Source organism: Apostichopus japonicus, chromosome 8, assembly GCF_037975245.1.
Source record: "Apostichopus japonicus isolate 1M-3 chromosome 8, ASM3797524v1, whole genome shotgun sequence".
Lineage (NCBI taxonomy): Eukaryota > Metazoa > Echinodermata > Holothuroidea > Aspidochirotida > Stichopodidae > Apostichopus > Apostichopus japonicus.
This window is the reverse complement of record NC_092568.1, coordinates 16,579,697-16,605,510: the sequence shown is the minus strand read 5'-3', so window position 1 is coordinate 16,605,510 and position 25,814 is coordinate 16,579,697. Positions and strand designations below refer to the sequence as shown.

At 38.7% G+C, this 25,814-nt stretch overlaps 1 protein-coding gene across 1 annotated transcript; it reads right to left on the bottom strand.

Annotated features, from left to right (window-relative positions):
- Positions 1-1,620: 1,620 nt before the first annotated feature.
- On the bottom strand, positions 1,621-24,609 carry LOC139970822 (RNA polymerase-associated protein RTF1 homolog). The gene is made up of 17 exons (XM_071976843.1): positions 24,352-24,609; positions 18,441-18,563; positions 17,236-17,359; positions 16,020-16,212; positions 15,069-15,265; positions 14,380-14,581; positions 10,360-10,440; positions 9,741-9,831; positions 9,007-9,089; positions 8,046-8,133; positions 7,368-7,475; positions 6,524-6,601; positions 5,708-5,829; positions 5,056-5,188; positions 4,078-4,185; positions 3,370-3,511; positions 1,621-2,193 (listed from the first exon to the last, which is right to left on the bottom strand). Exons 1-17 carry the CDS (start codon positions 24,430-24,432, stop codon positions 2,093-2,095), a joined length of 2,055 nt encoding a protein of 684 aa, XP_071832944.1. The 5' UTR covers positions 24,433-24,609; the 3' UTR covers positions 1,621-2,092.
- Between the last annotated feature and the right edge of the window lie 1,205 nt (positions 24,610-25,814).

Sequence of the window (25,814 nt, the reverse complement as noted above, 5' to 3'; positions counted from 1 at the left end):
CCTCTCTGATTTGCAGCTATCTGTTGAAGATTCAAAGTGCAGCTAGTCACTGCAAATTCAATTTATAGCTAGTCAGAGAAGCTGCCATTCATTAAAACTTCTATTTTTGGTTTGTCATTAAAACTCTGATTGTGTAGCAAGTTGTGGAATCTTCCATATCTAGCTCACCACAGCTGTAATTTCTAGCTAGTCACAGACAATTCCATTTTACAGCTAGTCACTTCAGTTCCAATTTCTAGCCAGTCAGAGACGCCTCTATGTATAGCTTGAGAGTGCAGCTTTCATTTACAGCTAGTCACCAAAGCTTCCATTACCAGCTAGTCACCAAAGCTTACATTACCAGCTAATCACAAAAGCTTACATTACCAGCTAGTCATCAAAGCTTCCATTACTAGCTAGTCATCAAAGCTTACATTACCAGCTAGTCATCAAAGCTTACATTACCAGCTAGTCACCAAAGCTTACATTACCAGCTAGTCATCAAGCTTACATTATCAGCTAGTCATCAAAGCTTCCATTACCAGCTAGTCATCAAAGCTTACATTACCAGCTAGTCACCAAAGCTCTCATTACCAGCTAGTCACCAAAGCTTTCATTACCAGCTAGGCACCAAAGCTTACATTACCAGCTAGTCATCAAAGCTCACATTACCAGCTAGTCATCAAAGCTTCCATTACCAGCTAGTCACCAAAGCTCTCATTACCAGCTAGTCACCAAAGCTTTCAATACCAGCTAGTCATCAAAGCTTCTATTACCAGCTAGTCACCAAAGCTCTCATTACCAGCTAGTCACCAAAGCTTTCATTACCAGCTAGTCAACAAAGCTTACATTACCAGCTAGTCATCAAAGCTTTCATTACCAGCTAGTCACCAAAGCTTACATTACCAGCTAGGCACCAAAGCTTACATTACCAGCTAGTCAACAAAGCTTACATTACCAGCTAGTCAACAAAGCTTACATTACCAGCTAGTCATCCAAGCTTCCATTACCAGCTAGTCACCAAAGCTCTCATTACCAGCTAGTCACCAAAGCTTTCATTACCAGCTAGTCAACAAAGCTCTCATTACCAGCTAGTCACCAAAGCTTCCATTACCAGCTAGTCACCAAAGCTTACATTACCAGCTAGTCACCAAAGCTTACATTACCAGCTAGTCAACAAAGCTTACATTACCAGCTAGTCATCAAAGCTTTCATTACCAGCTAGTCACCAAAGCTTCCATTACCAGCTAGGCACCAAAGCTTACATTACCAGCTAGTCAACAAAGCTTACATTACCAGCTAGGCACCAAAGCTTACATTACCAGCTAGTCAACAAAGCTTACATTACCAGCTAGTCAACAAAGCTTACATTACCAGCTAGTCATCCAAGCTTCCATTACCAGCTAGTCACCAAAGCTCTCATTACCAGCTAGTCACCAAAGCTTTCATTACCAGCTAGTCAACAAAGCTTACATTACCAGCTAGTCACCAAAGCTTCCATTACCAGCTAGTCACTAAAGCTTCCATTACCAGCTAGTCATCAAAGCTTCCATTACCTGCTAGTCATCAAAGCTTCCATTACCAGCTAGTCATCAAAGCTTCCATTACCAGCTAGTCATCAAAGCTTACATTACCAGCTAGTCACCAAAACTTTCATTACCAGCTAGTCAACCAAAGCTTCCATTACCAGCTAGTCATCAAAGCTTCCATTACCAGCTAGTCACCAAAGCTTACATTACCAGCTAGTCACCAAAGCTTACATTACCAGCTAGTCATCAAAGCTTCCATTACCAGCTAGTCATCAAAGCTTACATTACCAGCTAGTCACCAAAACTTTCATTACCAGCTAGTCAACCAAAGCTTCCATTACCAGCTAGTCATCAAAGCTTCCATTACCAGCTAGTCACCAAAGCTTACATTACCAGCTAGTCAACCAAAGCTTACTTTACCAGCTAGTTATTATGGCTTCAATATTTTAAGCTAGTCATTGAAGATTCCTCACACAGAAACTACTCCTACAGGTACAGTACTATCTCATCAATAAATTACATAGCAACAAGGAATGACTGAAAGTCACTGTTAGTACATCCACAAACAGAGAGGGAGCACACTGCTATATCAATCCTCGTTTCTTTTTGTACTCGTTGAGGTTCAATGATCTCCGTGGTATGGAAGGCTTCGCTGATTGAACACTGTCAGAGTCTGCTCTGGCATCTATGTAGGGAAACGAAAACGAGACAAAATCAAAACAGCGAACACAAAAAACATCAGCAACGAAGCTCAAGTGACATTCTCAACGAAATCCACTGCAACTCTAATGTGAGCAAGTACCACTTATCATTTCATGTGGAATTAATTGTTCCCATGACTACACAAATATTTCTCAATTAGGTTTAAAAATCCATACTGCACAAAACTTTCTCACTTTCTCTTTCAGTCAGCTAACTATAGATCAAAATGGCTCTAACTATTTTCCCTGAAGTGACATTAAACACTGGGAGAGTATTCCACTTATTATTGGGCAATACTAGAAGAGGTCATCTTCACACTGTAATTACCTTTGACCTCTTCTTGGAGCTAAAAGTACATGTGAAGTGGTAAAAATGGGGGTGAAAGTGGGTATTTGCTGCAATCCATATCATGTTTTCATCAGAACATGTTCAAAGATGACCTCTGACCCGGTTTGTGTCAAGTTGTTGAGAATCTGAATAAAAAATATTTCACATTGGGACCGATCATGACCTTTATTGAACTCTGACCTTTAATCCTTGTACATGTTTGCACCCCCTCACCAACCAAGACTTTCATTCAAATCCCTAGCAGGAGAAGCATTTGAAGTGATTTCATGTTTGAGCCTACATAATATTTCACCTAACTTCTGTGTGAATGTTAGTTGAATCCCAAGATTCAAGCAACAACTTGGGGAGCCAACTGATCTAACAATTTTATTTTAGCCTCTGAAGAAGATCCTCTGAAGAAGATCCTGCTAGGATCGAAATGTCAGGCCAACTTACTTTTACACATTCTCTTACACAGGCTCTCTAGTGGATAAGCAGTTTGCTAACAGTTTTATTTTACTTTGAATTTTATTTTACATGAGAAATGATTGATTGATTGATCTATGATTGATGATTACTCGGCCAACGGTTGGAGCTTTACCACCAAGTATAGAATTTACAAAACAGAATTGATGTTTATTATATCTGCAATTAAATGCCAAATGAGAAACATCAATATTTGTTTAGATTTTGAATCTCACAAGGAACTGAAGGCAGGCAAACAAACATATGAAGGGGTCACCAGAGATATTGCTGGTAAAGTTTCAATTGATTGCTTTACTATTACTTTTAATATGTTATCTTTTTAGCAGTTAACAATAATTTAACTTACCACCAAGTGGTACATCTAGATCTATCTTGATATCAAAGTTATGAGCAGAGTATAAGTCAGCAGAGACCTTCCTCTCACCAATCTTGGCAGGTACTGCTTGGTGGGACAGAGTAGTGACTATGTCCTCTTCATCTTCATCATCCTAACAAATATAGAACAGCAAAGTTTACACCATGGGAAACATTTTTGGAAGTGGATAGTTTCAAAGAAGTTGTAACTTGGGAATAATTATGAAGAATGATGATCAAGTCACCACAGTGCACAGAGCAGGTAAATTACAAAGCAATCTATGTTTCAAACATCTAACCCACAAGTATAAACAGTTAAGTATTTATAATTTTAATTTTCACTGACCACATGTCTGCATTTTTGAGACTAAGTTGGTCACCTTCAAGACATCCTGCCATCTATTAGATCATCCCAATACCCACAAGGGTATTGTATTGTTAACATTACCTCAGTTGCCCATGAGCTAAAAAATTTTGAAGTTTTGTTCATACATTTAGGATCTTCTCCATAAAGTGAGGAACTGCCAGGAATTGCCAGCAAAACAAACAAAGCATGTCTCCACCTCCTTCTCAAATGTATCCATGGTTACATGATTATTTTATTATTTGACCAATTGAAAAGTCACCTGTGAGGTTGAACAAGTACAAAAAGGGATAGTGACTGTTGTCACGGCAACATAAGGTGAAAGGTCGTACATACCATCTTGAATGAATCTGTTGCATCCTTCTTGTCATTTTCCTTTTTATTAATTGCTTGCACGGCCGGCTGAGCAGGTCCCGGTAATAATGGATTCTTGTTATGGTCTTTCTGTTGAGAGATACAGGATAAAGACACTCGATGATGACGACAGACACAGGAGAGTAAACCACCAGTACAGATGGAGGATGGAGGATGGAGATACAATTGACTTGATATGACTACAGAATATACAACAAAATTGTTTGATTTGCCGATTTGCGATAAATATGTTCGAAGACATCTCGTACAGTTAAGTCAAATCACAGTTAAATAGGTTTGCCGCCATCTCCATTCATGAAGATACGACTAATGAGGGACGAATATTAGACTACGATGCTAGGGTCTGAATCCCACACTGAGGGTGAATTCTGGGTGTCAGCATCACCATGCATTCAGATATTGCATACTGGGGTGAGTTTGCTTCACGAAATACTTGAGGAGAGAATTTGACACCACTGAGGAAGATACTGGATTAAATCAGGAAGAATGAGGAAGGCAAACTTCAGACACCCCCCCCCCATCCCCCAAATAGAGTTGGAATTAGTGTTGATATAACAAACCGTCAGTGTAACCATGGCTGGTCTAACAGATACGGTATTGTGTGTCTCCGACCTGTAAAACCTATCCCAATTTACTGCACTATGCATCAGTGTTACCATTACTGGTCTCACAGATACGTTATTGAGTGTCTCTGACCTGTTAAAGCTATCCCAATTTACTTCACTACGAAACTTGTCCAAAACGTTTGTATCATTCATTGCAAGGACACATTTAATCACTTACTTGCTCTACAATGTTACTTAACAGAACATAGCATAAATACCCAGTACCACAACAGATATTTTCCAGGGAAAATTTTCAAGAAAGCAATAAGTCATCTTCAAAAAATTTTCAAACGTGGGCAAAGACTTGAGTACGTCGAATGAGATGTGATCTTACTACTCTGGTGACGAGGGTCGGCCGACAGTTCCTCCTGGTGAAGGGATCGTCTTTCTTCTCTTCTGCCATTTGTAGCACCAGAGCTTGCTCTGTGTCCTTGATGTTCCTCATCCTGTTCCTCTGGTTGATGTATCTAATGATCACACAGAACAGAAGAGAACAACATGAAAACCTCGATGTGGAGATCAATATACTGGAAAACTAGAAAATGTTACTGTTTTCCAACTCGCAATTGGTGTGTTTGCTGTGGTTCATGGCTACGACTGTCCGGTTTCAAGGAATGACAGCAACTCCCAGGAAAATAATCTATGCACCTGACCCCAACGACCCCCGCTCATTATCAGAGAACAATCATTTATTGTTGAAGACTCATGGTCAAGACTTGACACCTACCCTACCCTCCCCCCTACCAGACACACACACTCTTCTGACCCCCCTTCCCCTATCCCCTCCCCCACTACGATACACAAACAATTTACAAATCACACATATGATGTCACCAATTCGAACCTACACCACGCAATTAAATAAAATTAGAATCGGTAGCTCTACGTAATGGTACCGATTGAGTTAACTTTATCAAATGAGAGATAAATCAGTAAATTCCTTACGTGATGGAATTAATGGCAGAATAAACCAGTAAATTCCTTACGTGATGGAATTAATGGCAGAGTTCCTTATCTTATCCAGTTCTTCTGCTTTCTCTTCAAGGTCTTGTAGTTCCTGAGAAATTGTGCGAACCAACTCTTGATCACCCTCCTGTAGAGCTTTCTCCTGTTGGACCAAGCAGATTCAGATTCTATTGGTTTTAACTCTAAAATAAGACTAAATGAAGCCTGCATGGCCCTGAATTAAACCCAGGAGGGGGGGGGGGGATAAATCATACCCAGTCAGGATTAGCTTAAGAAATTAATATCAAATCATATCACATGCATGTAGCCCATCTTAGCTTTTCAAGCCAATTTCTTCTCATTGTTTATTTTTTAACAACTTTACATATCATGAGTTGTGAGTGTGGAATATGTTGAAAATTAAAACTACATTTTTGGTAGGGTTGTGAACTTGACCATGTCATATAATTCTGGAACATCAGGGTTTACCCTACAAGTAACTAAGAGATGTCCAGTGGTTTATACATGTTTATTAAGGTTGTAACCTTGATCATTGAAACATTACCATACAAGTAACTAAAAAGATGTCCACATGTGAGCGGTTACAAACTTGGCTGTTCCTTACACCAACAATTTTGTGTCCCACAAAGTTAATGTAAAGATTTTTTTTTTACATTTGCAAATTGTTGAAGCGATGCCTAATTTCACTGTCTATTATGTGGTTTTTGGTGGAAAAATTGAACAGACTATGTTTTCAAGTATGTTATCGTTCCCTGACTGGTATCGCTTAAGAGTCAGCAAAATACAACCCAGAATGCAATGCCAAATCTGACTCGCAAGACCATATCACAACGTACCTTTCTCTTAAACAATTCTGTTTTCTTAATAGCGTAATTCCTGGGATTTCTCCTGAATTTGTCCTTCGATGCAACCATCTAGTGAGGAAACAAATATTACAGAGTGTGAAAGCAGATGGCAGTGTTTCCAAGGTCACAGTATCTTCCAACTCTCAAAACCCCTCTGACACAATGTGTGCATTGTTACTCTCATGAGCTGATACAGCAACAGATGTGTGTGTGCAACCTCTCGCAAATCATTTACCTCTAAAGACAAACGTGTATACTTAAGCCTAGACATCTATAACAGCTTTGTAGCATATAAAACGGGGTGAAAGTGTCATTGTCGTTAAATGGTAAGGTGAACGATCGGGGAAATGGGCTCTTTTGGCGGTCTGCAAATGTCATGTTAGGCAAAGAAAACCAATGTACTCCTGACCCCACCCAACCAGGCTTAGGTGATACAATGTGTGTCGGGGGGCGGGGGAGGGGGTCTGCAAACATTTCTTCAATAACCTAGAGGATCCGTGGATGAACCTATGCTTGAGAGCATGGTTTAACCACTCCATGTTTCATAAAAGAATAATCAAAGGAATCAAATTGCAAGAACAATGAAATCATCACAAAGGTGGAACATGGTTGATGTGTCAGGACAATAATAAGTTTGGTTGGTTTCATCAAATAGGAAAGTCCACTCCAGATGACAGCTTTTGTGCCAGAACAGGATAGCCTCGATAGAAGTTTGTGTAGGGAATGGAAGCAGTCCGGATGACAGCGCAGTTATCTTAACACTACTCTAATGAGCGCTGAAAATGGGTTTCAATGATAATTAAATCAGTCCTAAAGGATGAAGAGCCAATCAAACCTCGGCAATATCTGCATCTTTGAATTGGTAACCCATCGCAGATCGGATGTCATCAGCCTTGGATTTAATCTCGTCTAAGGTAGGGAGAGTGAAACCACCGACGACCATCTGGAGGAGGGGGGAAAGAAAACGGTTGTTATAAAAATCAATTTGTATTTTTCTCAAAGAAAAGAGTAATATAATAGTTCTGGTGTACGATGACTTGGCATTTTCCCTAACTTAGCATACCCTGTTTAACATATGTAACTTATCCAACTTAGTAGTTGATACTGTGTTTCAGAGTTAAATTCCGACCACTTGCTTACCAACACGATGTAAATTGACAAAACCTGAACAAATAAGCATAATTGCTTAAACAGCTTAACGAGGAAACATAAATTTAAACAGTTATTGAACTTTCATGAATTATTTGTTAACCGATTTAACAGCAGTATACTTTAAAATTTCAATGCATTCACGAAGTCATGGAAATTTTTTTTGATTTGCTTTGAGCGGTTTGACTCAAGACAATTACAAGTGTTTATCTACCTCATTTTGGCAATATTAATCACATACTTGGAGGACGGAACTAAACCCACACAGCTAAAATCAGAAAGAGAGTCATTTATACCATTATCGATTCAAAGAACATAATTTGCCCTTAGCATAGCCTCTTAGAGAACGGCAGGACGAACTTACATCACTCTTCCATTTTTGAAATTCTGTCTCTGTGAAGTCCTGGTTTGAGACAAACTCTAATCTGAACATTCTCTCCTGTGCAGCATATCTACCGAGAAGAGAAGACAGAATTATATATCACCTGTAGGTATACAAACCTCAGAGGCAAAGTCTCTGACAGACTGATAGCTAATGGTTGAGCTAGGCAAAAGGAAATGGGAAGGGGATAGAATGCACGCGTCTGTTTTTTTATGCATAAACTCGATGACATATCATCAAGGATATCAGATGAATATATTCAGTGGATAATCCTTTCTTCTAATGCAAACTAAGATTTCATAACTTTTCCCATTCCCCAAATATTTTCCCATCAGATCAAACCTACTTAAAAGGGTTTCCTTGTGTCTGGAGTTGATTGCTAAGCAAAATGGCTGGAACGTTTCTAAATCTTTAATCAAAACCACTTCCTCATGGCATTTTGTATCTCAAACATATGAATTTTTCAAATTTTGTGATATTTTTCTGGCAACAGGGGAATGGACGATATAATCGGAGCACTTCTGCTGGATATTTCTTTATATTTTTCTCTAAAATTTTTTAATAATTTATCCACACAGGAAAAGAATATATTAAGAAGTGCAGAGAACTTTGACAGCTAAGCAAACATTCAAAATGTATCAGGTTTCAAGGATAAATCAACAAGAAGGTTATAAAAGTCTTAGTAAAGCTTTTGAAGAGCATTTCCCCAGGTTACATCACAGACCCCCCTGTCCAACTGTGATCCAACTTTCCTGTCAAGAAAGGTTACATTCAATCAACCATATTTCCAGTTGGGGGCAAGATACTGAGATTGGAGTATTTTTCTCTTCAATATAAGTTTCACATGTTTTTCACCAGAAAACCCATTTTGCAACATATTAAAGGGACCTTTATTTAATCATTAATGTCACTCACAAAGTGCATCTTTTAAAATCTGATTTACCTTAGTTTTAGTCCTTTGTTGGTCCTTGTAGTACCTAATGGGTAGATCTTACCAGTTTCAACTACCTCTGTGATTTCCGCAACCTGTAAAAAAAAACAGCATAAAAAACGTAAACATGGATATATAAAAACTGAAAGAGTTGGGGAAGGATATTATTACCACACTCATGAATACCAAAGGTCAACATTTTGTTGCTAGCGCAACATTTTATGCATGAAGGGTTTCACAACCTGAAAAATAATTCTTTCAACTCTTTTGTAATTTCCATAACTCAAGAAGAATAGGAGGAATACAATGAAGCAGAAATAGATGTATAAAGTGACTTGAATCATCTTGTCAGCTTGCACAAACCTTTGGATGTAATACATTTTTTCATGAGGTCAACCATTGTGTTCAGTCTGTTTACTGTAATTCATCAATAATGAGTATGTACTACATGAGCTCTAAGTTATGCTATGGACAAGTCTACATGCAGCATGGTGAATTCCCTCTCTACAAATAAGAACAGCAGCATACCATCATTATAAAGCAACAGCGTCTGTATAATGGTTGTTATTCTCAATCAACACTGTATTAAGGGCTGGCAGATGTGAAACCATGCACCTTTCTCCAAGCACCCTTGTGCCTTGGATGTGATGTTTACCTCATTTCACACACATAGCTACTGTACAATGCTGATGATCCTTTCCTTGATGTAGATACAGAATACCTATGGCTCTTTTGCCCATACCTACCCTGTAGACGGGCCTTCCTTGGTTGGTTCCAATACCAATTCTAACATAACAACCTCTGACTGTTTTATCAAGGAATGGAGCATGAACCCATCTGACAAACAAAGAAAAACAAGGGCAAGAAAACGGTAAGCATCGGAAAATTGGTCACTGGAAGATACAACAGGTCCCAAACAACGGTGGGCTTTCATAATCGGTCGTGTGATGTTATATTCAGGTAAACGAGAAGACCATTTCCTCTCTACCATTGTGTAGAACTGCTTCCAGTCAAAAATTAAAATTGAGATAAGTGAACTTGAGCGATACAATTTTAACATACTTTCATTTTTGCACTTTCCGCTTATCTTCCCATTTCAAATGTGCCATTCATCTCCTACTTGTATATGATTCAGTGAAAATACCCAAAACCACTTAAAATGTGTGCACACATCACCAGCACTTATAGCATATTCGTGGCTTTGAGCATTACAAAGTGATCAAAACTGAGAAAAACTTGAATGTGGTTTACTGAAACTAAAGTTCAGTATAGTATTTTCCCAGTTAAAACCAGTAGTTATAGCTAATTGCAGAACTAATGATATACCCCTTCTCATTTTTTTGAACGACAAATCAAAACACCTACTTTTCAAACTTGTGTCTTGATAATCGGATCTTCGATAATTGCTCCTTGGTATCCACATATTCAATGGCTTTTTCATCTTCCCTGTAAAAGTGGAAAGATGCATGATTACATGGCTCAAACCCCATAACAAAGAAGATTAATGATTGCGGGTACTTACGAAATATGCCCTTCAAACATATTGACAAACGTTACATAATGGTGCCAGGCATAATGACTGCTTAAAAAAAAATACCCCAACACTGTGCATGTAGCCGAAAGGTACAGTTGTGAAGGGAATAGTCAATACATCTGCAGGCCATTGCGCCAGAGTAATGCTTTCATTGGACTGTTGTCATGTTTTGTTTGCATTTTTTTCATTGTTACGATTGTGTGTGATTTACGATTCACCACACAATATTATCAAAAAGGAGATTGTTTAGACCATTGAGATTGAATGCAAAAATGAGGCTTTAATACTAATTTTTCCTTAATTACGACATAACCCTCCACCTTGGCATCGCAGAGAGACCCTTGTTTTCCCATTCTGTGTTGGCAATAATATTATAACATTCCTGTTAAACAATGTGACATCTTTGGTACAAAGATATGACAATTAACTCAATTGTTTTATCATTGTCATTGATCCACCCCCTAACCCCACCTCAGCCCCTACCAAAATCCTCAACTTCATCATGGCACTGAGACAATTTACTGGGAATGAGAAAAAATAGTTCCTTCATATGGCATCTTTTAGGCTTCACCATTCCTGACATCACAGATATCACCTTCTCTTCAGTCCCAATCAGAGACATGCTAGCAAACCAATATCTACTTTCCTAGTAGGCTGCCTTCCATGTCAGGTGTGCATGGCAGCATAAGATCCTAGTTATACCTCCATTAACACCTCTCATTTTACCCTCTCCCGTTTCTCCTTACCTCTCATCTTCACTAGCATCTGATGATGCACTACTCGCTGAATCACTCGACAAGATCCTAGTTCTACCTCCATTAATACCTCTCATTTCACCCTTTCCTGTATCTCCTTACCTCTCGTCTTCACTAGCACCTGATGATGCACTACTGGCTGAATCACTTGATAAGATCCTAGTTATACCTCCATTAATACCTCTCATTTAACCCTCGCCCGTCTCTCCTTACCTCTCATCATCACTAGCATCTGATGATGCGCTGCTGGCTGAATCACTTGACAAGATCCTAGTTATACCTCCATGAACACCTCTCATTTAACCCTCGCCCGTTTCTCCTTACCTCTCATCATCACTAGCATCTGATGATGCGCTGCTGGCTGAATCACTTGACAAGATCCTAGTTATACCTCCATGAACACCTCTCATTTTACCCTCGCCCCATTTCTCCTTACCTCTCATCATCACTAGCATCTGATGATGTGCTGCTGGCTGAATCACTTGACAAGATCCTAGTTATACCTCCATTAACACCTCTCAATTCACCCTCGCCCGTTTCTCCTTACCTCTCATCATCACTAGCATCTGATGATGCACTGCTGGCTGAATCACTTGATAAGATCCTAGTTATACCTCCATTAACACCTCTCAATTTTACCCTCACCCATATCTCCTTATCTCTCATCTTCACTAGCAGCTGATGATGAACTGCTGGCTGAATCACTTGACACACCTCTCATTTAACCCTCACCCGTTTCTCCTTACCTCTCATCATCACTAGCATCTGATGATGCACTGCTGGCTGAATCACTTGACAAGATCCTAGTTATACCTCCATTAACACCTCTCAATTCACCCTCGCCCGTTTCTCCTTACCTCTCATCATCACTAGCATCTGATGATGCACTGCTGGCTGAATCACTTGACAAGATCCTAGTTATACCTCCATGAACACCTCTCATTTTACCCTCGCCCGTTTCTACTTACCTCTCATCATCACTAGCATCTGATGATGCACTGCTGGCTGAATCACTTGATAAGATCCTAGTTATACCTCCATTAACACCTCTCAATTTTACCCTCACCCATATCTCCTTACCTCTCGTCTTCACTAGCATCTGATAATGCGCTGCTGGCTGAATCACTTGATAAGATCCTAGTTATACCTCCATTAACACCTCTCAATTTTACCCTCACCCATATCTCCTTATCTCTCATCTTCACTAGCAGCTGATGATGCGCTGCTGGCTGAATCACTTGACAAGATCCTAGTTATACCTCCATTAACACCTTTCAATTCACCCTCGCCCGTTTCTCCTTACCTCTCATCATCACTAGCATCTGATGATGCACTGCTGGCTGAATCACTTGACAAGATCCTAGTTATACCTCCATTAACACCTCTCAATTTTACCCTCACCCATATCTCCTTATCTCTCATCTTCACTAGCAGCTGATGATGCACTGCTGGCTGAATCACTTGACACACCTCTCATTTAACGCTCGCCCGTTTCTCCTTACCTCTCATCATCACTAGCATCTGATGATGCACTGCTGGCTGAATCACTTGACAAGCGCTATGATCTAGATGGAATAGCGCTATATAAATATTAATTGTTATGTTATGTTATGTTAAGATCCTAATTATACCTCCATTAACACCTCTCATTTTACCCTCACCCGTTTCTCCTTACCTCTCATCATCACTAGCATCTGATGATGCACTGCTGGCTGAATCACTTGATAAGATCCTAGTTATACCTCCATGAACACCTCTCATTTTACCCTCGCCCATTTCTCCTTACCTCTCATCATCACTAGCATCTGATGATGCACTGCTGGCTGAATCACTTGATAAGATCCTAGTTATACCTCCATGAACACCTCTCATTTTACCCTCACCCGTTTCTCCTTACCTCTCATCATCACTAGCACCTGATGATGCACTGCTGGCTGAATCACTTGACACACCTCTCATTTAACGCTCGCCCGTTTCTCCTTACCTCTCATCATCACTAGCATCTGATGATGCACTGCTGGCTGAATCACTTGACAAGATCCTAGTTATACCTCCATGAACACCTCTCATTTCACCCTCGCCCGTATCTCCTTACCTCTCATCATCACTAGCATCTGATGATGCACTGCTGGCTGAATCACTTGACAAGATCCTAGTTATACCTCCATTAACACCTCTCATTTTACCCTCGCCCGTTTCTCCTTACCTCTCATCATCACTAGCATCTGATGATGCACTGCTGGCTGAATCACTTGACAAGATCCTAGTTATACCTCCATTAACACCTCTCATTTTACCCTCGCCCGTCTCTCCTTACCTCTCATCATCACTAGCATCTGATGATGCACTGCTGGCTGAATCACTTGACAAGATCCTAGTTATACCTCCATGAACACCTCTCATTTAACGCTCGCCCGTTTCTCCTTACCTCTCATCATCACTAGCATCTGATGATGCACTGCTGGCTGAATCACTTGACAAGATCCTAGTTATACCTCCATTAACACCTCTCATTTTACCCTCGCCCGTCTCTCCTTACCTCTCATCATCACTAGCATCTGATGATGCACTGCTGGCTGAATCACTTGACAAGATCCTAGTTATACCTCCATGAACACCTCTCATTTAACGCTCGCCCGTTTCTCCTTACCTCTCATCATCACTAGCATCTGATGATGCACTGCTGGCTGAATCACTTGATAAGATCCTAGTTATACCTCCATGAACACCTCTCATTTTACCCTCGCCCCATTTCTCCTTACCTCTCATCATCACTAGCATCTGATGATGCACTGCTGGCTGAATCACTTGACAAGATCCTAGTTATACCTCCATTAACACCTCTCATTTTACCCTCGCCCGTCTCTCCTTACCTCTCATCATCACTAGCATCTGATGATGCACTGCTGGCTGAATCACTTGACAAGATCCTAGTTATACCTCCATGAACACCTCTCATTTTACCCTCGCCCAATTTCTCCTTACCTCTCGTCTTCACTAGCATCTGATGATGCGCTGCTGGCTGAATCACTTGACAAGATCCTAGTTATACCTCCATTAACACCTCTCATTTTACCCTCCCTCATATCTCCTTACCTCTCATCATCACTAGCATCTGATGATGCACTGCTGGCTGAATCACTTGACTGGCTTGATCTCTTATCTTTCTTCTCTTTCTCCTCTTTTTGCTCGTCTGCATCGTTATCATCATCGTCGTCGTCATCGTCGTCTTCTTCTTCGTCGTCCGAGTACACGTCGCTGGCCTTTAAAAGTTGTTTCTTCACCTGCGTCTCTTCGGCTGGAAATCAAACCGGACGTAAATAGAATCGTTTCAAACATTCATCAACTTGTTCAAAATGTTCATCTGATATTAATTTCAACCATTATTGCTTCGATCCAAATTTTCAACAATTACTGCTTAGTTCTTGATGGTCATACATCAGATTCTTTTTTTCCACACTTTTATCCACATTGGACCGGTAATGTTCTAAGTGGGCCCCTAGGCATAACTCAATGGGAGGGATTGATATAGCAATTTGGTATGATTAACAAAATCCATAAGAATAATTCTGTCGTGCCTAAGAAATAACAGTCACCCCCGCAACCAAGAAACATCACGTGTAAAGAAAAGTAAAACATGTCTTATCATGGTTATTGAAACCATTGAAAAGACATGACATAATATGCTAATTACATGTAATGGAGAGTACCCTACTTTTGATTAAAACTATCGTTGCCATATGACATAAATGCTAATTTGGTTGCTATGCACTATCATTGTCTACCTAGTTTCTTCTTCTTCTCTCTTTCAGCTTTTAAGTCTTCGATAGCTTGAGCTTTCTTGTCCTTTTTGTTCTCTATGGTTCTCCTTCTTTCCGTCGTCAGGTCGCTCCTAGTTGCCAACTTTTCACCTTTCTTCTTTTCACGTTTCTTCCGTTTCCTTTCCCGTTTCACTTGCCTTAGTTTCTTCTCGATCGCAAACCTGTCAAAATGCGACAAGGTGAAAGGAAGGGACCAAAGTCAGCAAACTTATGAAATAGTTAGTCTTAGTCTACTAGGAACACCTGTAGACCCCAAGTAAGTTATCACTGGACTAACACAAAGAGAGAAGGAGATGTGAGTCTACAGTTTCTGTGATTTCAATAACCTCCCACAGATACATCATACATATAATTAAACTTCAAGCAAGTCTATCGTCAGTCAGACGGTGGTCTGCACATGGTCAGACACCAGACTATTGTAATTTAGACACATGTCTACCATTGTTCAGATACTAGTCTACATCCATCAATCAAGTCCATCATTGGTTAGACAGTCTACCATCAGTCAGACAGTGTTCTGTACATGGCCAGACATCAGACTATTGCAATTTAGACACATGTCTACCATTGTTCAGATACTAGTCTACATCCATCAATCGAGTCCATAATTGGTTAGACAGTCTACCATCAGTCAGACAGTGGTCTGCACATGGACAGACACCAGACTATTGCAATTTAGACACATGTCTACCATTGTTCAGATACTAGTCTACATCCATCAATCAAGTCCATCATTGGTCATACAGTCTGCAATCAGTCAGATGACAGTCTGTATGTAGTCTGACAGTCACTATGGTGTCATTATTCATACACTTGTCTGCCATTGGTCAGGCACTGGTCTGTCATCAGTCAGACCATACCCAGTCTGACCGTAGTCTTAAGGCAATCTCTTACCAATACTATCCTGAAACTCACCTTGTTTTCAGAGCATCTCGTTTTTCTTGTCTTCTGAATAGTTCCTGCTCCCTCTGTATCTCTGTCATCGCATCCAACATCACTTTATCTTCATCGTCCTTGATGAGATTCTCATCATACCCATCGTAAAACTGGTCGTCGTCAGAGCTACCCAGGTCACTCGAGGAAATGTCCTCTGAATCAGAAACCTCACCTGGAGAAATCAACAATTAGTGATTCCGTTAACGTGCATCAGGAGTTACTCAAGCAGCGTCAACCAAACAGGAGATTTTTATTTGTATGTTTCATCACAAAGGTATCCTACCGTGAGTTGTGACTACAAATTTATATTGATCATCAACTAACAGCTCAAACAGATACTACTAACACATCACTTAGCATTAAAGTTATCATCACTCACAGTTAATGTTAACATATCTTTTGTTAACTTCACGCACCAATTAATAACATTAACATTACTTAGTGATACAGTTAACATGACAAACTGTAACATCACTTAGTATAAACATCAGGAGAGAAAATAAAGGTTTATTTACACTTTAATAAATAGAAAAGCATTTAATTAAAAAGGAAAGATGAAAGGGGAGCGAGGATATGAAATGACATCAATTGGGAACCAACTTAATGCAATACGGATGACATTCAAAAGAGCTGCAATGAGTCATGGGTAGCAGAATTGATTTAGTGGTGTTGACTCAATGATACACTTTTAGTTCTGTGCTTTTTGATTAATACACAAATAGCACTGACATTTTCTATTGTTGAATCTGATTCCAAATAGATGATGATATCAATATTGAAGTATTATCAGTACTTGACATCATAAAGTACACATAATAACACAATGTGACCAATAACCATGTAAAGTTTACATACTGTATCAATCTCAAGTTATAAAGGTTGCATTAAACTTTTCCATTCATCCAATAGTTTCGATCCAAAAGTTTAATGAGAGCAAACAAACAGAAACAACTACTAATGTGAAATATTCGCCTAAAGCAAAGGCTTGACATCAAATGCTTTAGTATTTTGGATCCAAAAGTTTAATGAGAGCCAACAAACAGAAACAACTACTAATGTGAAATATTCGCCTAAAGCAAAAGCTTGACATCAAATGCTTTAGTATTTTGGGTTTACAATACATGTCACATGCATAATGAGGTCAAAGGTGAACCTCTTTGTTTGCTAAGACAGTAATAACCTTTACAGCTCTTACCTTCTTCTGGCGAGGACTTTTCTGAATCACTGATTGCTGCAGAGCCATCTGAAGTGGTTCTTTTAGCTTTCTTTCTGGTCTGCTTCTTTGTCTTAACTTTCTTCCTCTCCCCACCGATTGTCCACTGAAAACGAGTCAAAATAATTCATGAAAACTCACCCCAATCTGGCATCGTTCATTAAATCGGCAATCATAATTAGAAATAACAATGACAAAATTAATGCTGATGAATGTGCCATTTACTGAAGGTCAGACAGGTTGCCTCAACCAAAGGTCTCTTGGAATCCCTTCTCTGCACTGCTTTCTAAGGAAGGACTTTCAGGAGACTCCCAAAACCTTTGTGGTTTGGGGATTTACGAGCCACGATACTTACGTGTCTCCCACCTCACATCTGAACTTTCCCATCTACCTAACTAGTAACTACATATTGGAACATTTTAGCATTGCGCCCTAGCTTCCTAAGACTGCAGATCCAAGATATACAGTAGTTCTAAAAACTTGTAAAAAATGGGTAAAAAATGTTATGCAAAAGTCGCTTACAAAACATGTAGTAGTTTTCCTAAGTGGTACATTTTGAGGGGGGAGTAAGTGGGCGGTGCCCAGGGAGAGAGGGCGCAGTGCTGAAATGATCCAATGTTTAGTTAGGTAGATGGGATAGTGCAGATGTGGAGTGGAGAGAGGTATTACCGTTGCTCATAAATCCACAAACCAGTAAGTTTTAGGGACTCTATTCAGACAAGTATATTGATAAATTTTTACTCTATGATTGGGCATGTAAGTGAGTGATGCCCAGGGAGAGAGGGCGCAGTGCTAAAAAACGATCCAATGTGTAGTTAGGTAGATGGGACAGTGCAGATGTGGGGTAGGAGACAGGTTATACAGGAGCAAAGTAAATACAACATGTGAGGCACTGTGGCTCCTGACTAGCAAACCCAGCAAAGAATTTCCTCAACAGGATTGTCACCAAAGTCACGACTGGACAGCTTATTCGATATTTAAGCAGAGACCTTATATGCATAAGTTCATGGTTCCAGTCTTGTTCTTACCAATATATTTGTACATATAGTAATTTCTGGTCAGTGTTTAGAGCTTTAAAATGTGTTTATTCTTACTAGTATAAATTGTTGTTAAATTACATTATGAGAAGAAAGAAAAAAAACCTTAACTTATGAACAATAAAAAATGATGGATATACAGTACAGTACCTCATTGTCACTTTGGGATGTTTCTGAATCTGATCCACTGCGCTGTGAAGTTGTTGTTGTGGTTGTTGTTTCTTTCGGTGAATCTGTGTCTGACTTCTTCCTTTTTGCAAGTGATAGTAATTCCTGAAAATTCCATACAGAAAAAAAATATATATTAAGACTAAATTATTAAAGCTTATGGCAGCTCATAAGAGTTCCTACAGAACACTGCACTGGTAACTTCAGTTTATCTGCTGAAAGGTGGAGTAAAAGTCAGGAATGAAACATAACTACAGTAGCTACTGTTCATGTGCATTAAGAAAAGATGTTTGCCTGAAAATTGATCACTTTTCAGGGCAGTTTATGAAACCTACATGTTTTAATCAAACCAAGATTGCCACAGATCACACTTATCAGACTAGTTTGTAGAAATTTTCATGAAAATGCACTTTTGTTGGTGTAAGTAATCATTCTATGAAATGGCAAAAGTGTTTTTTTTTTCTTTTCAAGAAACCAGCAACAAAACCCATGTACTTTTTAAAGAGCTAGTAATCTAAACCTAGCTTTGATAATTATGTAAATTTAATGAATAATTAACCTCCAGTATGATTAATGTCTCGTATTTTTGTATTACAAATTGTCTGGGTTAGAGATACTGTATCTCTGGACCACAACCCTAGAGGCTACACTTCCAGTTATAACTGGAAGACAGATCAAAGAGCATTTTTTTTAATCACGTATTGCAAATTTTACAGTATATAAAACTGAAATGTTGCAAAGCAAATTTGGTGACTTCAAAATATATTGGTTATTCCATGATGTTGGGTCACCATTGCCTTTGCAGTAGTCTATATGCAGCAATCAGAAGCAGGCAAGTATTCCACTAATGTACACAATCAGATCGAACCGACCTGGTCGTGGAATGATCGAAATGCATATGTAGGAATTTTGTTTTACAAGGACGTGATATGCTTGGATCATTATGCTTTTCTGTGTTTGTTCATTATTTCACTGTGTACAGTATAAAAACATGCATCTCAGGCAACACATTTGTATTTTAAGTTATTTCCAGGTTGTCTCTGGGATGGCAGTCATACTTTTGAGTTGTAATGTAGATTGTCCAAACAGCAAATTTGGACCTTGCAAACTCAGGCCTATAATTCACCAAAGAAGAGCAATTTTGCTTCACATACAAGTGCACCCGACAGACAGTGCCAATGGATTGTGTCAAAACAAATAGGTACTGTCAAGAAACACTGAAAGTAAAATGTTGTCATTCTGTGAGAAACTAGGAGCATGACATGTTGCTTGAAGGGTGGAAAAATACCGAAATGCAAAACCTCATTGAAATCATCAGAAATAAACACAATATATATGTTGGTGGCAGCAGACTAGGCATCAGACTAAATTGTACAAGATTGTACAACACTCTTCCCTATGTTTCCCTAATACAGGTTTTAACAGGTCTATCTCTTTAATTGCTGAACCACTGAACACAACTTTGTTTCAGTCTCTTCACCCATCTTCACTTATCAGTTCTTTTTAATTCTCCATTTTCTATAGGAAACTGTAATAAAGCATACGTATGTACTGTAATGTGAACAGTATCCAGCGTCCCGATTTTCATGCCAGGTATTCTCTAAACAAAGGAATCTCCTGAATTGAAGGCAGGTGGTTAACACAATGGCTAATTGTTGGTACAGTACTTAAGTCTCCTATGCAAGATGTGTGTGAACAAATATTAATACAATGCCAATAGCAGATCAAATTGGCATACCTATGGAGTCCACTAATAACAGTTTTTTTCTTCTTTTTTTCTATTATTTTACATTTAAATTTGTTTGTTGTTGTCCCCTTTAGATTTGGGACAAAGTTAAGCTGAAATGAGCATAAATTGCTTATAGAGGTACTTTTTGCATAATGATGATTATGTTATAAATTGATTATATTATTTGTTTTCTAAACATAGGTGGAAATGATAAACACAATGCTACAAAGATGAATGCCTTCAATGAGGTTCTACTTTTTTCTTCTTTTTTTAAGATTTCTCTCCTATAGATACTTCAATCAGAATTTGAATCAGGTGGAAGTTTTACTTCTCTCTAACAAAACATGCCATCTCCCAAATCATTCCTTAAAACATGTAAGTCCATGTTCATTGGATATAGTTAACAAATGCATTTGTATCGGTGAATTGATTTACTGGTAGCTGAACCCATGACCATTTGCTCACACATGTGTCCATCCCGTGAAAGGTTTGCTTCAACTGTTTTGATGGGACACCAATGTTATTGTTTGAATTTTTCATTTGATCCATCTAAGCTCATGGGCCAAAATTTTGGCAAAGAAAGCACATCATCATGATTGTGTCCTGTTGAGTAAAGAACACAAACGTAAAGAAACTGATTGTAGAGTTAGGGATCGATACCTTTGAGTGTTTTGAGTGGAATGCCTAAATTTATTAGGCTGGGCAGGGTACAGTTCTAAGCAAATTGCAGGTTGTCTGAAGGACAACCATTTCCAAGGATAAAGGCTTGAAAACATTGACCTAGAGACCTACCAATACCAACAGCCAAATCATGTTTGCCTATTAACCACATGACATTTACGGATGATCTGATGCACACTTTTAAATGGACCTTTTCTGGGTGGAATGACTTCAACCACACTGAAGGCTACAGTATATCTGACCTAGAAAATCTGGAAAAAAAAGCCCAAAGCAGCATTGGGTAATCACCTAACCATCGGGATAAAATTCCTGGCAGTCTGCCCGAACAAAGAATGTGGTCCCTGCTTCAACGAGTTGCGATTACGACATTAAATTTACAAGACAATAGACATACAGGAAACTTGGTTCAAACAAACCTTCAAAAGGGCAGAACCATGGTAGCAAGCAGATGATGCCTTTGAGAAAGTATGGTCAAAAAATCTCTTATCATCCTATGAAAACCTTCACTATTTTCTCGTTTGAATTTAGTAATTATGTTTCCTACATCAATTTGTTCATTTTTCTATTTTGTGTCATTTTCTTTTTGTTCCTTGGTACATCCATATTACACTAACATTATGCCTACATAAATCACCATGACAGTGAAAATTGACTGTACAGCAGCGGCTCATACTATTGAGTACAACTATCGGTGCTTGGAAGGTTACAGTATTACTGAAGTCATATACATTTTTTTAAAGTACGGCTGACATTTATTATTGAGCTTGATAACTAAACAAGTTCGCTGATGGTAATGCACATATTGGTAGAGCAGAAAGTTAAAAGCATGAAAGACACTACTGCATTATATGTATGCTCTATATGTTAGTCATGTTTTGTCCATTTTCTTGTTAAATTTTTTAACTATAATCTGGAGCTAACTACTGTATACTAATTTTTGGAATACAATTATTTTGAGCCCCTACCAACTCCCCCCCCCCTTCCATTTTATTTGCATATAGACATGGCAAGCAAGCTATGATTACATATTTGTCCCTTCCTACCGATGTGTTGTAAGCCGCTGTCAGGGAATTCCAAAATGCATTTTGAATACAATCTTTAAATCGTTAGTACTTTTGAGAAAGTCTCACTTAATTTACGTGCCTTAGAAATTACAGTATCATTGCTGCGAAATTTTACCAATAAAATGTTTAGTTCCGTTAACTTATCCCCTGAACCACCTACCCTCATCCACCCCATCCCTACGACCCCTGCTTGGCAAGAACTAACTCCCATTCTTCCTCTGCATTGTACTATTCTACATCTTCTAGCAAATAATCATAAAACAAATTAAAAATGCACTTTTGATGGCAAAACCGATTTTAGTTTTAGAACCGATTTTTTTTTTTAATTATTGAAAAATGCTCTATTAGAAAATTCCTGGAGAGGGATAAGTATTCCCTTAACCCAACCCATGTGCCATGTTCTTAAGGCCCATTACATGCACTGATTAATATCCTTCTTCTCTACTGTACAACTGTAAGTCCACCAAAATTCCCAACGAATGTCACTGGAGAAGTACACCTAGGCCATTCAATCGTCATATCACATTTTGGTAATCTGCCAAGGTTATATTATTTTAATAAGCAAGTGGTATGCATGAAAGTGACAAATGGGGTTTTGATTGGACTAGTCCCCACACAATGGTTTTAATGAAATGTAGGGCAGCCAGCTGCATGACCTACATCTGCAACCTAGATTACCAGGGCAGTCTATAGACTTTAAGTGCAACTTTAACTGTGGAAATAATATACTTTATCCTTCTCTAATTATTTCCATACCCCCTTCCCTTAATCCTCTCTTTGTCCCTCTACTGTTTATCTCCTACCTCTCCTCTTTTCCTGTTGGTGTCTTTCTTTCTTCTCTCCATACCTTGTCTACTAATCCCCTTACATCTATCTATTTATGTTCACCATGCTCATTAACCTGTCTGTATTCTGTGCATGTTTTTGTCTCTTCTGTTACTGTTACTTGTCATTCAGCCTCTGAAGAAGATCCTGCTAGGATCTAAACGTCAGGCCAACTTACTTTTACACATTCTCTTAAAAAGGCTCTCTAGTGGATAGGCAGTTTGCTAACAGTTTTATTTTATTTTGGAAAGAATATACAGTAAGACTATAATGGAACAAAATATTTTGTACTATACAGTAGTCACAAATTGATTAACGAACATTTTCATGGTGACATACATTTTTTATAAAGAAAATTTTATTTAAGTAATTCAATGGGAGGATGGAGAGGGAGTTTAGGATATAGTGTGGATGGTGGCAAGTGATAACATACTGAACTGCATGAATGAAAATATTCTGTCACCGCTATGGCATAAGTGGATTACATTTCATTATTATTTTCAATACAATTTGTGTGAACTGTCCAGTTCTACGGTAAGCGTCTCTGTTATTTCTATGTTCTAGGTTTAAGTTTTAGTACTGTGTAATACATAGATTAGGCAGATACACTGATAACAACTGTACAGTAGTTGCAATGCTTAAATGTCAAATTTTATATCAGTTTTTGTTAATGCAAAATGCAAATTTTAATCGATATATGTTTCATGAAAACGGTACCATTGACAGTCCAACTCAAAGTAGGAAGCATCAATTAAGCATGCATGTTCATGATACATTTTATCCATTTAGGCCTACCATAATCATAACAAACTAAAACGCTTACTAGAAGTTCTGGATATTTCACTTGCTTAGTAATGCCTAATGAGTAATGGTGCTAACTCTGGATCCTTATGTGTATCTAGGGAATGTCCTTCTGGCATAATCTGTTCAAAGTTTTAAAGATTAAACTAAACCATAAAGCAAAAGGATATGCATTTCCAGTAACCAGGTTTTAAAAGTACATTAGTGCTATTAAAGGCATTGAAGACTCGTCCACACCGTGTGCGGCCACCTGAAAAAGTTAATTTTCTGTTGCTTGCAAGTGACGTTTTGTGTGTGTCGCTACAAAATGCAGAGAGTAATGAAACGTGATACCTTGTTATCTTTAAGTTTAGCTGGACCTGAGATGTCCATCGCTCTATCGTTTGAATACTTTGCTGTGGCCTGTGAGTATTGACCGCAGCTGTATTTTCTGACTGTACACTTGTGTCTAATTACCGACAGTAGCAAGCTGTGTGTGTATTTTCTGGGATCGATGGTGGTGTTTAACACTTCTGTTACACCTCATTCGAAGCTAGGTCAGACTACCGGCATTAGACATTTCTTTTTGCGCTAGTCTTCACACCCTTTAAGTCTTAGTACATGGCAACATTACATGGGCTTGGTACTACTGTACTTGAAATGTCTGAAACTAACTGTGGCGGAAAAGAACGCCTCCCACCCAAACTAAACATTTCTAGGCATATAATTACGTTAAGAAACGTTAATACTAGCCTAGGCTTAGCAGGTAGTCAATACGGTCTTAGCCTAATGTCATTGACTGTCAAAAACTAACCTCATCAAGGTTGTCAGGACTATCACTGTCTGAGCTGTCAGAGTCAATAACAACTGCTCTACTCTTCTTCCTTTTCGACATCTTCTGATCGGTTGATGCAAATAATATAAAACAGAAAAATACCAGACCGTACAGCGTGATTTCTAAGAACCCGTTGATGAGAACGGTTACTGTGTTACCAATCAGCTCATTTGTGCATTGTTCCAATGGCGGCGAATCACCATGCACACACACACACACAAGGAATGGCTAACATCAACGTTAGGTGTGCTGAAATAGTGTCGCGCAGGAAGAATAAGTCTCGCGGAATTGGAGTTTCTTATGTTTAGAATGACCTTTGCCCTTAGTGTGATGTTCATGGAGTTTGCATCGACGGCGAGAGTTCGTTCCAACCCAAACGAAATCGGCTTTTACGCCTTTGATTGAATTTGAATGGAACAAAGGTCGCAAAATATTCTTGCTTTTCTGCGTAATAAGTCAGCAAGTATATAGATCAAGGAAAAGATCGGGAGTCGAAGTGCAGGATGGAAACCTAGGCTACTGAATGTCGGAATTTCAGTTAGCGAAATGTTCGCGAAATTTTGGGAATTTATTTATTTATTACTTATTAAAGGGTAAACTCGGTAAGCGTAAAGCTAATCTCCCCGAGACCCTGATATACAAAAGCATAAAAGAAGAATAAAACAATCATAATAAGAATAATAAGAATACAAACGGGAAGTATAAGATGGCAAAGAAAAAGGAAAAATAGGCCTACATTCAAAATTGACAAAGGCATAAAATATGTAACATGGAACAATCAATGAAATGAAATTAAGAGCATAAGAAATTAGTTAAAGTGCTAGATAAAACGTTTAAAGGTAAGGAGTTGGCATTTTACACTCCTTTGATAACTTGTTCCACTCATTAGCAGCAACATATGAAAAAATATTTTCTGTAGGGTGGATATAACCACCCTCTAAGAATAAATGATTTCGTGTGGTTGAGCACAGGGAGTGGTTATGTTTATTAGCCGTGTCACTCGTGTGCAGGAACATGTCCACACGGTACTGTGGAGCCAGACCTATACGCCTTTGTAAATCTTTTACATTTTAAACGTTTTCGAGTGAGGACCAGTGCGGTAAAACTTTAAAAAGGTCTTCAGAGCTATCATCCAAAGTTGCATTGAGAATAATTCTTGCTGCAGCTTTCTGCAGTAGCCGACTAAGTCTGAGAACTAAGTCTTTAGACGTATAAATATGATCAATTAATGTGCACGATGGATTAGTTTCTCTAGTTGGTATACCTTTATTATTTGCGTCAAGCCTTGTACATCTCTATGTCCTGAATCCACCTTTTGTTACTAACACCTAATATAGATTTATGTTAAAGTCCCCGATAATAACTATGTCAGATAAAGAATTAGGCATGGGGCAGCAGCTAACACTTCATGAAAATGATCATTCCACTCGGCTGTTTAATCA